Source organism: Salvelinus namaycush, chromosome 2 (assembly GCF_016432855.1).
Source record: "Salvelinus namaycush isolate Seneca chromosome 2, SaNama_1.0, whole genome shotgun sequence".
Taxonomy (NCBI): domain Eukaryota; kingdom Metazoa; phylum Chordata; class Actinopteri; order Salmoniformes; family Salmonidae; genus Salvelinus; species Salvelinus namaycush.
Window position 1 is genome coordinate 17,204,142 of NC_052308.1, and position 15,156 is coordinate 17,219,297.

The 15,156-nt window shown below is 42.8% G+C and overlaps 1 protein-coding gene across 13 annotated transcripts in view; it reads left to right on the plus strand.

Annotated features, from left to right (window-relative positions):
- The window catches only part of LOC120059491 (eukaryotic translation initiation factor 4 gamma 3-like), a 63,565-nt gene extending 53,121 nt beyond the window's left edge, over window positions 1-10,444 (plus strand). For all 13 annotated transcript variants that reach the window (XM_039008597.1, XM_039008605.1, XM_039008613.1 and 10 more), the window contains 15 exons: window positions 727-831; window positions 1,238-1,376; window positions 1,634-1,770; window positions 2,302-2,392; window positions 2,503-2,629; window positions 2,729-2,940; window positions 3,063-3,178; window positions 5,914-6,086; window positions 6,192-6,317; window positions 6,671-6,752; window positions 7,005-7,103; window positions 7,208-7,348; window positions 7,547-7,628; window positions 7,729-7,875; window positions 9,396-10,444. In XM_039008597.1, coding sequence (XP_038864525.1) covers window positions 727-831; window positions 1,238-1,376; window positions 1,634-1,770; window positions 2,302-2,392; window positions 2,503-2,629; window positions 2,729-2,940; window positions 3,063-3,178; window positions 5,914-6,086; window positions 6,192-6,317; window positions 6,671-6,752; window positions 7,005-7,103; window positions 7,208-7,348; window positions 7,547-7,628; window positions 7,729-7,875; window positions 9,396-9,577 — 1,959 coding nt within the window. In that variant the 3' untranslated portion in view covers window positions 9,578-10,444. The remainder of the gene's footprint in view (window positions 1-726; window positions 832-1,237; window positions 1,377-1,633; window positions 1,771-2,301; window positions 2,393-2,502; window positions 2,630-2,728; window positions 2,941-3,062; window positions 3,179-5,913; window positions 6,087-6,191; window positions 6,318-6,670; window positions 6,753-7,004; window positions 7,104-7,207; window positions 7,349-7,546; window positions 7,629-7,728; window positions 7,876-9,395) is intronic.
- The last annotated feature ends 4,712 nt before the right edge of the window (window positions 10,445-15,156 follow it).

Here is a 15,156-nt window from a genome sequence, read left to right on the forward strand (position 1 = left end):
GCTCATTTGTGTGTTCGTCGTCCTCACCAGGGTCTTGACCTGACTGCAGTTTGACGTCGTAACCGACTTCAGTGGGAAAATGTTAACCTTCGGTTGCCACTGGCACGCTGGAGAAGTGTGCACGTCACTGATGAATCCCGGTTTCAACTGTACTGGGCAGACAGCGTAATGTGGGCAAGCAGTTTGCTGATGTCAATGTTGTGAGTGGGGTGCTCCATGGTGACGGTGGGGTTATGGTATGGGCAGGCATGAGCCACGGACAATGAACACAATTGAATTTTATCAATGGCAATTTGAATGCAATGAGATCCTGAGGCCCATTGTCTTGCCATTCATCCGCCACCATAACATGTTTCAGCATGATAAACCACAGCCACATGTCGCAAGGATCTGTACACAATTCCTGGAAGCTGAAAATGTCCCAGTTCTTCCATGGTCTGCATACTCACCAGACATGTCAATTATTGAGCATGTTTGGGATGCTCTGGATCAACGTTTTCAAATTGTAACTCAGTAAAATCTTTGAAATTGCATGTTGTGTTTTATATTTTTGTTCAGTGTATATCAAAATTATTGTTCCAAGAAATAAAGTGCACATTGAATTGCTTAATGGAGTGGAGTGAAATTAATTGAGAGCGTCTGGCTGTCCACTGGAGTGAATCGTGAAAATGTTGTATTAATACACCACTTTGCATTGACCCTTAATTTCTCTCTTTCTTGTCATAGCCTCGCATGGATCAGTATTTCAATCAGATGGAGAAAATTGTCAAGGAGCGGAAGACATCGTCTCGGATACGGTTTATGCTGCAAGACGTGATAGATCTCCGATTGGTAAGTTGTGTGTGCGTCTCCCTCTGTGTTGGTGGGGCGGGAGCGGTGGGGATTTGTGCATGCATGCATTCTTGAGATTTGCGTGTGTGTTCTGCCCAGCTCGGTGAGGATGCATTTTCCATTACAGTGAATCAGAATGCTCATTTTCAGTACCTCCATTTCACGCAGGCTCCCTGAGCACACCAATAATTAGATCTGAGGAAGAAAACAATCGGTGAGATTCTAATCAGTGAGATTTGAGCATAGAATTAAACATTCTGCACAGCCCTCCACACAATACTACTGTGCCATTGGGGCTATGTGACTGTTGGCCAATTATGTTGTACACAGTTCACTAATTCAAAACACCAGATTGTTTCTCTGAGGAAACTCCTTGCGTAGGTCTAACACTGCTCTTTTTCTCCAGCACAACTGGGTGTCCAGGAGAGCTGACCAGGGACCCAAGACCATCGAGCAGATCCACAAAGAGGCCAAGATCGAAGAGCAGGAGGAGCAGAGGAAGGTGCACCAGCAGCTGCTCTCCAAAGACACCAAGAGAAGGCCAGGTCAGCCAGGCCCATGGGCTAAATCCTCTTTAAGGCTTACAGCCACACTGGAATCCCCTCCCCATAACTTGCAGACTCAGAGATGCTACAGTGGCCCACAGTGGACAGAAGGCTCCCCTACTCTCTCCCACCTGTCAACTCACCCCATTGTATTCTCTCAAGCCTGGGGCATGAGGAGTTGATGTTGTCACTATTTGAGTTGTCTTTTAATAAACCCATTAACATCTCATCCCCCGTGTGTTCCCTCTGTCCTCCAGAGCAGCAGCAGAGAGAGCAGCAGAGAGAACAGCAGAGGGAGCAGCGTGTGCAGCAGAGAGAGGAGACCTGGAACACTGTGCCCATGACCAAGAACAGCAGGACCATCGACCCCACCAAGATCCCCAAGATCTCCAAGGTCAGCCCCAAAAACACCTGTAGACCTCAACTTTTTACTTCCTCTTTTGGATGGTTTACCATGGAGGTTCACTGGTGTTTAAGTGTATTCTATTTTACACTTGAGTAGGTGCATGGTCTTCCCAACTGCCATACAATGCCAACTAGTAGATGAAACACTACTGTGCTGTACTGTAGACATTACACCGCATCAGCTATTTTCTCACTTATAGGAATCCTGTGGTTCTTCATTAATACTTCTATGTGGCACACATCCCTGTCCTCATGATATTGTACTAGTGGTGAAATAATACATGTCCACATGCTGGATAGTTGTGGTACAACCACACAAAGCCTTGCATACTGGAGCATGGCACCCCCTGTTGGAGGAAAGATGTTAGAAACCCAGACAGTCCTCTGTGTGTCAGTACCAATGATGTATGAGGCAGCTCTCCATTCTCAGAGATTGTAGTCATTATTGCATTGTAGGCCCAGATCACATGATATGTGTATTGGAAGGTGAACTGTTTCTGTCTGTCATCATCCTGTCTAGCCTCAGATGGATGAGAAGATCCAACTAGGACCACGGGCCTCACTCAACTGGATGAAGGGCAGCAGTGGAGGGGCCAAAGCCAGTGACTCCGGTGAGGAGACATACCGTGTCTCACACACACATTGGTGATCCAGTTGAATTAGCTGTAATTGTGTTCTGGTTGAAATGTAATGTCTGCTGCTTCATCTTGTCTCCCATCAGAATTATCCCGGGCTGGTGGTGGTGGCGCCAGTTTAAACCGGTATTCTGCACTCCAGTCCACCCCATCTCAACCCACCACCCCACCTGCACAAAACCCAGAGTATGACACTAGAAGAACCTTGGGCAGGTAATGATCACATTTTGAAACTTGTAAAATGGATTTGGTCTCTGAACATCTTATTTTGAGGCAAAACATTTGTGTTGTGTGTGTTTTCTCCTCCCTCAGTCGAAGCAGTGCAGGGAGAGAGCGAATCGAGAAGCCCTCGAGCTCCGCCCCGTTGCGGCCTGGTTCCTTCGTTCGAGGCGTCAGTGCCAAAGAGCTGCTGGCGAGCCCGGCCCTGAGTCCCGAGGAGCCCCGCAGAGAGCTGGAGAGCATCAGGAGGCTCAGCGTCAGCGAGGACAAGACTGAGCCAGAGTGCAGCAGAGCCAGGGAGCCTGGTAAGGCAACAAAACCCAGTTCTAGAGACATACAATGACTAAACACACAGAGTCAGTGGACACACACACACTCTCTCTCTAGCAGGGGAGTGCTCTTGTAACAATGTTGTTTCCCCCTGCAGTGAAAGCAGAGCCTGTGGTTGCCCAGTCTCCAGACAGACCTGCCCTCTCTGAGGAGGAGATGGAGAGGAAGTCCAAAGCTATCATTGACGAGTTCTTGCACATCAACGACTATAAGGTACAGTCATTTAAAGTGGAACTGACACCATTTGAACTGCTTTAAACACAGATAATCATAATATCGGTCTAAAATATCAAATTCGCAGTTAATGCTTCAAAACCAACTTTATAAGAGGTTTTATTTGACTCAAAATTCCATTACATAGAGTAAGGCATTGTTAGCAGAATTAAATGGATGCTTAATACAATTCACCAAAAAATCGCTACATAGTCTATTAAATATTGCTATCAGGTTGTAAATCACAGCTAGTACATTTCTTTGCTGCCTCCATCCATTCAGGGGATGAACTGTTTCAGTTTCACTGACCCAATATTTTGAGAGAAAAAAAAAAGTAAATTGCTTGGGGAAACTCAACACAATCAATCTAGCTATGCAGTCTTGTTACATGGCTAAGACTATAGCTAGCTTATCTATTTATACTGAACAAAAATATAAATGCAACATGTAAAGTGTTGGTTTCATGAGCTGAATTAAAAGATCCCAGAAATGGTAATGGATGCTAACGTTAGCCATCAAGCTAACGAAGTTAGTCCCAGATGAGTTTTCCAATGGAGTCCTCTTTGTCTGGAGAAGTAAATTACATTTTGGGTAAAAAGGCAAACTCGGCTCCATCATTCATTGAATCAGATGGCTCATTCATCACAAAACCCACTGATATTGCCAACTACTTTAATAGTTCTTTTTTCATTGTCAAGATTAGCAAACTTAGGCAGGACATGCCAGCAAAACACGCTGACACTACACATCCAAGTATATCTGACCAAATTATGAAAGACAAGAATTAGTGTGTGAGTGGAAGAGGTGAAAAAATTGTCTATCAACAATGACAAGCCACCAGGGTCTGACAACTTGGATGGATAATAGCGGATGATATTGCCACTCCTATTTGCCATATCTTCATTTGAAGCCTACTAGAAAGTGTGTGCCCTCTGGCCTGGAGTGAAGCAAAAGTCATTCTGCTACCTAAGAATAGTAAAGCCCTCTTTACTGGCTCAAGTCAACCAATCAGCCTGTTACCAACCCTTAGTAAAGTTTGGGGGGAAATGGTGTTTGACCAGATACAATGCTATTTTACAGTAAACAAATTGACAACAGCATTTCAGCATGCTTATAGGGAAGGACACTCAACAAGCACAGCACTTACACAAATTACTGATTGGCTGAGAGAAATTTATGATAAAAATTGGGGGGAGTTTGTTTTGTTGAACTTCAGTGCGGCTTTTGGCATTATCGATCATAGTCTGCTGCTGTAAAAACTTGCTATGGCTTTACACCCTCTGCTATATTGTGGATTACAAGTTAACTGTCTAACAAAACACAGAGGGTGTTCTTTAATGGAAGCCTCCAACATAATACAGATAAAATCAGGAATTTCTCAGGGCAACTGTCTAGGCCCCTTACTTTTTTCAATCTTTACTAACAACATGCCACTGGCTTTGCCAGTGTGTCTATGTATGCGGATGACTCAACACTATACACGTCAGCTACTACGGCGACTGAAATGACTGCAACACTTAAAAGAGCTGCAGTTAGTTTCAGAATGGGTGGCAAGGAATAAGTTAGTCCTAAGTATTTCAAAAACTAAAATAATTATATTTGAAAACACACACATGATAACATATGCACTATACACACGTACACACGTACACATAGATTTTGTGTTGTAGATATGTGGCAGTGGAGTAGGGACCTGAAGGCACACACTTAGTGTGTTGTGAAATCTGTTATGAATGTATTGTAAAGTTTTTAAAATTATATAACTGCCTTAATTTTGCTGGACATCAGGAATTGTAGATGCTGCCTTTGCAGCAGCTAATTGGCATCCATAAAAATAAAAAAATGCACAAAAAGCTTATTTCACTCAAATTTTGTGCACAAATTTGTTTACATACCTGGTAGTGAGCATTTCGCCTTTGCCAAGATAATCCAGCCACCTGACCACTGTGGCATATCAAGAAGCTGATTAAACAGCATAATTATTACACAGATGCACCTTGTGCTGGGAACAATAAAAGGTCACTCTAACGTGCAGTTTTGTCACACAACACAATGCCACGGATGATTCAAGTTTTGAGGGAGCGTGCAATTGGCATGCTGACTGCAGGAATGTCCACCAAAGCTGTTGCCAGAGAATTGAATGTTAATTTCTCTACCATAAGCTACATCCAACGTCGTTTTAGAGAACTTGGCAGTATGTCTAACCATCCTCACAACCGCAGACCACATGTAACCATGCCAGCCCAGGATCTCCATATCCGGCTTCTTCACTGCGGGATTGTCTGAGACCAGCCACCCGGACAGCGATGAAACTGTGGGTTTGCACAAACTCTCAGAAAGAGTGTGCAAAGCTGTCAAAGGCAAAGGGTGGCTACTTTGAAGAATCTCAAATATAAAATAGATTTTGATTTGCTTAACATTTTTTTGGTTACTACATGATTCCATATGTGATATTTCATAGTTTTGATGTCTTCAATATTATTCTACAATGTAGAAAATAGTTTTTTTTTAAATAAAGAAACCCTGGAATGAGTAGGTGTGTACTAACTTTTGACTGTTACTGTATGTGCTCGCTTGTCACAATGATTTTCTTTTGTCATATTCTTTCCATTTGATGGTGCTTAATCTGTGCCCGGTCTTCTTTAATAATGCTGCATACTGTATGTGCATGCTTTTGTATTTTACTCTCTACAGGAAGTTTGTAACACCAAGATGTGTGTTTGTATTCTCTGTAGGAGGCTGTGCAGTGTGTGAACGAGCTGGACCTGTCCTCTCAGCTCCACGTGTTTGTTCGTGTGGGGGTGGAGTCCACCCTGGAGCGCAGTCAGATCACACGGGACCACATGGGCCAGCTCCTCTTCCAGTTAGTGCAGCAGGGCACCCTGCCCAAGCCCCAGTTCTTCAAAGGGTCAGCCTGCCTACATATCCGTCTGCTCTCATTCAAGCTGTGTCATCGAACAACTGTCCTGTAACTAAAATGGCTGTCTCATCAGAATATCTGTGTTTCCTTCAGGTTTGCTGACACCCTTGAACTGGCGGACGACATGGCCATTGACATTCCCCATATCTGGCTGTATCTGGCTGAGCTGCTCAGCCCTGTGTTGAGAGATGGGGGCTTCTCTATGAGAGAGCTCTTTAGGTAACACTGCTACTCTACAGCACAACAATATTGTATTGTTATCTCCCTGTAAAGCTATGGGGATAAAGAGGGTGTTACTATTGCATCAACATATCTTATCTGATCAGATCAGTCCACATGCAACCCACATTTATTCAGATCTCACATAGTCTGCAAGATGAGTAAAATGTACCCCATTTTGTTCCCTCTGTCAAGGATTGCTACTTGTTGCTATCGCAGTTCTTTCATTATGGAGTGTTGATGTTGGCTCTCACACCTCCATTCCGTGCTTTCTGTAAACTGTGATATGAAGGAAAACAGTTGGGTGGGATGGAACCGCTGGAGACATCTAATGCTTTTCTCTTTGTCCACAGTGAATTAAGCAAACCTTTACTTCCTGTTGGAAGAGCTGGGGTCTTATTTTCTGAAATACTGCACATACTATGCAAACAAATGGTAAGTTACATTGTGTGGGTTTTACTCCTCTAGTTATTTTTTTCTCTAATATTTCTGAAAGAATGTTTTACCCCTTTAGCTCTTCTGACCTGAGAGAATTTCACACAGCATCTTGTTAATATAGCTGTCGGATATTTTAGCATGACTTTTGTCGGGGTGCAAGTGAGTTACCAAGTGCATATCAAGTCAGCAAACCCATTAACTATTGTATGCCAGGGTTCTGACATGTTGTCCTGTCTGTCTCCCACACAGAGCCATAGGAAAGTAGGCACCTTGTGGAGAAAGTCGGGCCTCAGCTGGAGTGACTTCCTGCCAGAGGAAGAGGACGTCCAGGATTTCATCTCACAGCAGGTTAGTGAGAGAGACACATTGTATTACGGCATGGAGGCATCCCAACAAACGGTTTCACAGCAATCTAAACCTTCTCTCCTCTCCGTCTCCCCTCCTCCTGTCAGAAGCTCCAGTTCACTGTGGCGGAGTGCTCCAGCCCAGCCCTCTCTGCGACGGAATTGTCCCCCGGGGTGCTCAACCGGCAGCTGGAGAGACTCCTGCTGGAGGACATGGCCAGTGATGAGCAGATCTTTGACTGGGTAGAGGTACGAACTGTAACATTAAAAGCCCACCACACAGCCCAGCACAGCCACGTTTGGCTTTGTCATACACATATTGGATTATAAATACATAGTGTTACATATTTCAAGTCAAGTGTCAGAGATAAAGGCACTGATATCGTGCCGCTTTCCCTTGTCTAACTGGAGCTCCTTTGTGCTCCACTGTTGTCCGCCACATCCCAGGCAAATCTAGATGAATCTCAGATGAGCTCGTCTCCGTTCCTGAGAGCTCTGATGACTGCTGTGTGTAAGGCAGCGGTGAAAGGTAAGCTGTCATTCTTTTAGCTAGGGACAGTCCATTGTTTTGTATATATTATATAGCTAGAGCAGTTCAATCATTTTCTCCATCTTTGTTTCTTGTGTAGATGAAAACACTTCCTGTCGAGTGGACGTAGCCATCATTCAGAGGAGATTGCCTGTATTACTCAAGTACCTTAACTCAGACACTGAGCGACAGCTACAAGCACTTTATGCACTTCAGGCGCTGATAGTCACACTGGATCAGCCTCCTAGTAAGTAACATCCCACTTAGAACGTTAAACCTGAAGATTCACTATAGAGATATAAGCACGGTTCTGTCTCCTGCCCTGCACAGAACCATTTTACATTTACTTTTTTATTCTTGACAAAACTAAAATGTTTTTTTGTCACATACACCAGATCAGGGCCGTAAATTGTTTGGTTTTACGGCGCCCCTGGATCAAATTGGGCTTACGTGCCTTTTCTCAAGGGCCCAACGACAGATTTTTCACCTTGTCGGCTCAGGTATCTGAACCAGCAACCTTTCTGTTATTGACCCTACGCTCTATATGCTAGGCTACCTGCCGCCCTGAAGACATCCTTTTATGGTTTTATTTCATGCAGCCATTGCTATTATATAAAAATGTCTTCATGAACTTACTATGAAAACAGACTCATTTAAAGTTAGAATCCTTAGTTGCTACATCCATTTTTTGACTTATAAATGAATGATATATATACCCATTTACCTAGTTAAATAAAAATGTATAAATAAAATGTTATTCTTTAATAATATATCTTATAAATCCCTCATGAGCTTAGTTTAATTATCGTACCCCATCAGAACCCGAAATAAGCTTGTTTTACTCCAATGTTTGTAAACCATGCAAATCAAATTTTATTTGTCACATACACATGGTTAGCAGATGTTAATGCGAGTGTAGCGAAATGCTTGTGCTTCTAGTTCCGACTGCAGTAATAACCAACAAGTAATCTAACCTAACAATTCCACAACTACTACCTTGTACACACAAGTGTAATGGGATAAAGAATATGTACATAAAGATATATGAATGAGTGATGGTACGGAACGGCATAGGCAAGATGCAGTAGATGGTATAGTGTACAGTCTATACATATGAGATGAGTAATGTAGGGTATGTAAACATAAAGTGGCATAGTTTAAAGTGGCTAGTGATACATGTGTTACATAAAGATGGCAAGATGCAGTGGATGATATACAGTACAGTATATACATATGAGATGAGTAATGTAGGGTATGTAAACATTATATTAAGTGGCATTGTTTAAAGTGGCTAGTGATACATTTTTACATAATTTCCATCAATTCCCATTATTAAAGTGGCTGGAGTTGAGTCAGTATGTTGGCAGCGGCCACTAAATGTTAGTGGTGGCTGTTTAACAGTCTGGTGGCCTTGAGATAGAAGCTGTTTTTCAGTCTCTCGGTCCCTGCTTTGATGCACCTGTACTGACCTCGCCTTCTGGGTGATAGCGGGGTGAACAGGCAGTGGCTCGGGTGGTTGTTGTCCTTGATGATCTTTATGGCCTTCCTGTGACATCGGGTGGTGCGAATGTAACATTGTTAAATCTTTGAATTTAACCACTCAAATGTTGATATCATGGATGGTTAGTCCTTGCTTTGTCTATGAATTTGAGTGGTTACATTTCTCCAGGCCCATCCCTCAGCTTTTTACCAAAACATTCAATTAAGGATTCTAGCTTTAAGCCATGGGATTTGGTTATTATAGCCCTTTTGTCTCTGTCTCTCCAGACCTGCTCCGGATGTTCTTTGACTGTCTGTATGACGAGGACGTCATCTCGGAGGACGCTTTTTACAAGTGGGAGACCAGCAAGGACCCCGCAGAGCAGCTGGGCAAAGGTGTGGCTCTCAAGTCTGTAACCGCTTTCTTCACCTGGCTGAGGGAGGCCGAGGAAGAGTCGGAGGATAATTGACAAGGGAGCAGGTGACCGCTGCAAGCCTCCAGGACAGCTGTTGCTACATAGAATAACTGCATCCTCGTAGCAGAACAAACGGACAAACCTACAAAATGCGTGCGGGCAGAATGACATGTATACGGCTGGAATTTTTTTCTGCGGTATGGTTCTGAGACATGCCGCCATTTTGAGTTTGAATTCTAATGGCGGAAGCACTAAATACCTGTATTATACATAGAAAATATTTTTGTTTTAAATTTTAACTTACTTTTCTTTTGTTACTTTTTAAGAAGAGACTAAAAGATACATAGGTTCCGGACTCTTTAATTTATTATTTTTTTAAGGACTGCAAATATGGACGTTTATTTAACATTTGCAGATGCTCACAATGAGGAGAACATTGATGATGAATAGAAATAACAATATTAATTATAATAACAATAATAATTGTGAAATAAATAGCCTCCCTGGATTCCATGTTGTTTGGTTGAAAACAGGGTAAAAAGTTATTTTGGAATGTAGGGGAAGGCAGAGAGTGAATGCACAGGGACAACTAACGTCATAAGACGTCACTGGTTATCAGTGATTATTCACAGGAAGTGTCTCCTCTGCTTTGGCTTGATCTATGTGATATGTACATAAACTTCCCAAGAGGCAGCGGTATGCATTCAAGAAGCAATGCAAATCAGTCCACAAAAGAACATCACATGAACATAAATAAACAACAATGAACAATAGATGCATTCAAATGAAATAAGCAAAACGCAAGTTTAAAAAGCAAATGCAATGGGTTGCTGAACATGAAGCGCTTGTAATACTTCAGACCTACAGAGCAAATTAAAAGCTTGTAAATACATTAAAGACAAAAAAAGGTATTTAAAAAAACATAGCAAATGCAATCAATGGTGGTTATTTTGTTGAGTGGTGATGTTTGCACTACAAGAAGATATTTTTTTAACTTGGTTTTAACATTGCAGTCTGAAGTGGAAAGTGAATTTTGTGTTAAGTGTCATCTCTAAAATGAGACTACAGTATAGGAATTGTAAAAGATACATTACCAAAAGTATGTGAACACCTGCTCGTCGAGCATCTCATTCTAGAATCATGGGCATTAATATGGAGTTGGGCCCCACTTTGTTGCTATAACAGCCTCCACTCTTCTAAGAGGGAAGGCTTTCCACTAGATGTTGAGACATTGCTGTAGGGACTTGCTTCCATTCAGCAACAAGAGCATTAGTGAGGTCAATCACTGATGTTGGGTGATTAGACCTGGCTTGCAGTCGACGTTCCAATTCATCCCAAAGGTGTTCGATGGGGTTGAGGTCAGGGCTCCGTGCAGGCCAGTCAAGTTCTTCCACACCGATCTCACACCGAAACCATTTCTGTATGGACCTCGCTTTGTGCACGTGGGCATTGTCATGCAGAAACAGGAAACGGCCTTCCCCAAACTGTATGCCACAAAGTTGGAAGCACAGAATCGTCTAGAATGTCATGGTATGCTGTAGTATTAAGATTTCCCATCACTGGAACTAATGAGCCTGAACCATGAAAAACAGCCCCAGACCATTATTCCTCCTCCACCCAACTTTACAGTTGGCATTCGGCAGGCAGCTTGTGTGGCCTACCACTTTGCGGCTGAGCCGTTGTTTCTCCTAGACGTTTCCACTTCACAATAACAGCACTTACAGTTGATGAGCAGCTCTAGCAGGGCAGAAATTTGACGAACTGACTTGTTGGAAAGGTGGCGTCCTATGACAGTGCCACGTTGAATGTCACTAAGCTCCTCAGGAAGGGTGTTCTACTGCCAATGTTTGTCTATGGAGATTACATGGCTGTGTACTCTTTTATACACCTGTCAGAAAATGGTGTGGCTGAAAAAACAGAATCCATTCATTTGAAGGGGTGTCCACATACTTTTTGTGTATATAAGCAACTCTTGGAGGACCAATGAAGTTAACTAGAACAATTAGCATCTATTATTGAACCTTTTCTAATAAGAGTTGCCAGTTCTCCATTCATGCAACTTGGTTGAAAAGCGAATTAACGACAAACTTTTCCTCGACGGAGATTGACCGTATTTTATACCCTGTATTAGAGTGAGGAAATATTGTAATGAACTAGCTGAGCACGATGTAAGATGGGGCATGATTGTGGCAGGACAAGTCATATCTTGCATGTCTTAAATAGCCTTATGACATTTGCCAGCATTCCTATGTAATGCTCATGTGATCTCTGATTCAGATGTAGGTAATTAACCCATAGGAAATCAGCACCCAGTTGGACCCCTTCAAACTGGTTAAAGTCCTCAATGGCATTTCCAATGCTAAAACAGACTTCTGGGCACTAGTCCATCTCTATGGGTTAACCCTAGTCTCTCCAAGATTAGGTCATCCCATACCTGCAGCTACCAATGAAATCCTATCCATTAAGTATTTGATATCAAAGCTGATTTGATAAAGCTGGTCTTTGTCAGCTCCATTCTAGATTTCAAATACCATTACTGGTTTCCAGTCTGTCAAAATTAGAAATAATCTGAAATGTGATCAAAGGCAATGGTAGACACAGACTTGCATTTCTGCAGACTGTATGTGAATGCCCTCTGCAGAGGTTTCCTCTCATCCACTACAGTGGAGTGTAACTTCAGTAAGGAAGGATCACATAATTCCATCCAGGTCATCAGGTGCGATCAGCCAATGAAATATATTTATGAGCAAACATTGGCAGTAAACCGCCAACCTTGGATTTATACCTGTTCAAACAACACATTCTAGGTGGCAGTATGCACCCTTTCAATTTGTTTACCAACTCATAGAAGTAGTAAATTAAAATTGACTACTTCAAAATGGAGAAGGCCTCAATGGCGCTGCCCATGCTCTCAGAAGCCATAATGGGACAGATATAATGTTGCGTCCTTTAACTATCTCTGAGTTAACTTTATCCAGCTACAATCAAGTAGGCCTACACTGTACTCCACAGTGACTTCTGCAGGACAACGGTTGGCGCCTAGTTAGCGAGAACTGTTTGACCTGGAATTTAGGCAGAAAATATATCTGAACCAAAGAGATGTATAAGTAACCCAATATAGTTCATCTGCGTCGTTTACAGTGAGAGCAAATTAAGCATAGTGGGCAGAACAAGCAAGAAGGTAGGCAAAGTCGAGCACAAGCTAGCGAAATAGTATTGGCGCGTTGTAGCATGTATTTGCATATTTCCGTTAGGGAATGCCTCTGAAGTGCACAAACTAATTCCATCCTCTCCCACCACCCGCCGCTTGACTTCCTCTCACTACCACATTTGGTGCTGAGAACGTTCTAAAAGATGCTTCAGCTTTATAGTCCCGGTGACGTGTCTGTGTTACCTATTTCTGTCTGTCTGGATCTCAGTTCGGAATGCCGTAGCCATTTTGGAATGGCACGTCGCGTTGAACAACAAAGGATACTCAGCCAATCAGTCTCCTTTGTTCTGACCTGAAAGGTTCAGATGTATTTACTGGGTCGGAACAGTTCTGGCTAGTGCCTGGTAAGCACATCTGGGAGAAGAGATCCCAGATAATATACTGCAGCATTTCTATTAGAATTGCTACCTTTCAGATGTTCCAAATAATTTTACAACATTGGCATTCAATGGGATTGGGTACAGCACTGCAAAATCACAGTTTTATGAATCACCTAACATCCCAAATAAGTACTCATTGGGTGCGTTCCAGCAGGTAGTCTTACGATCCATGTCGTCGCATTTAGTCATACTAACCAGAATATTTGAGATCACACCTGGAGAAGTGTTTGTCTCAGGAAGCACCTGGTGCTTCGGTAAAGTTACACATTCTAGCAGGTACTGAAACGTATATAAATTGCTGCCTCGTTCAGTGAGTTACGAAGTCATCAAGTGGTTACATAGTATGGAATATCCAGACTTTACACAGGATGGAACGCAAGTAATGCAGTTTGAGGGGATCGACCAGAGCGAGATGCTGCAGAGATTTTCTGACCTTGACCACATTCAGATATGAGTACGGTAGTTATTTGGGATGAATACAAGGTGATTTCTAGATTGTAATTCAACTACCTTGCTGGAACACACCAGCACCTTCAGAATTTGTCTATGCTTTCCAGATCCACAAGTGTTGTTCCAGGTTTCGCAGTTTGAACAACTCCAGGAAGTGACGTTGCAGGCTAGCTTAGTGCTGCTCCCTCTCCTTGAGTATTTCAAGTTGAAGGCTGACCGGGGTACTGCAGGCTGCCATTTGCTACTAAATTATTTCATTTAACCTTTATTTAACTAGGCAATTCAGTTAAGAACAAATTCTTCTTTACATTGATGTTCTAGGAACAGTGGGTTAACTGCCTTGTTCAGGGGCAGAATGACCTTGTCAGCTCGGGGATTCGATCTAGCAACCTTTCGGTTACTAGGCTACCTGCCGCCCCAGTACCTCTTCTGTGTGTGATTTAAAATAAAAATTGGTTCAAGGACATGCATCTGGTGTAATAGAAGCAATAATTGTTACCATGATTTAATACAAATATTGCCATTTTCCCACTCACTATAGTGGGAGATCCTGTTTTCTGCAAAAAATGCCTGCAGTCGGCCTTTCGTGGCTTCAATGAGAGGGGGCAGTCGTTCTCCGCTGATTTAAATAACTATTTTAGTGCTATTCGGGATCCTTGGGACAAAAGGGGTTAGTTATAATTATAAACTGGGTGTTTTGAGCCCTGAATGCTGATTGGCTGACAGCCGTGGTGTATCAGACCGTATACCACGGTATGACAAAACACTTGTTTTTACTGCTCGAATTCCATTGGTAAACAGTTTATAATGGCAATAAGGCACCTCTGGGGTTTGTGATATATGGCCAATATACCACAGTTAAGGGCTGTGTCCAGGCACTCGACGTTGATCATGCTGAGGAACAGCCCTTAGCCGTGGTATATTGGCCATGTACCACACCCCCTCGGTCCTTATTGCTTAAATATCTTTGCCTTAACCACAGTTTCAAAACCCAGAGGCGCAACATCCGGGAACGCTTGCGAAACAAGCCGACTAGCCCAGGGTGTTGGGTTTGAGAAGTCTGAGTGAAATCTAAAGGCACAACCTAGATTCGAGTCAATGTCTAATGTAGTTGAACATGTTTTTACTGCAACCTCGTGAAACTGACAAACTGACACGCTTTCATTTATACTGTGCCACTAGCACAGTCAGTGTAGTCAGCTCAGCTATCCCCATTGAGACCGTGTCTGTGCCTCGACCTAGGTTGGGCAAAACTAAACATGGCGGTGTTCGCCTTAGCAATCTCACTAGAATAAAGACCTCCTCCATTCCTGCCATTATTGAAAGTGATCGTGTTACCTCAAATCTCAAAATAGGGCTACTTAATGTTAGATCCCTCACTTCCAAGGCAGTTATAGTCAATTAACTAATCACTGATCATAATCTTGATGTGATTGGCTGACTGAAACATGGCTTAAGCCTGATGAATTTACTGTGTTAAATGAGGCCTCACCTCCTGGTTACACTCGTGACCATATCCCCCCCGTGCATCCCGCAAAGGCGGAGGTGTTGCTAACATTTACGATAGCAAATTTCAATTTACACAAAAAAAA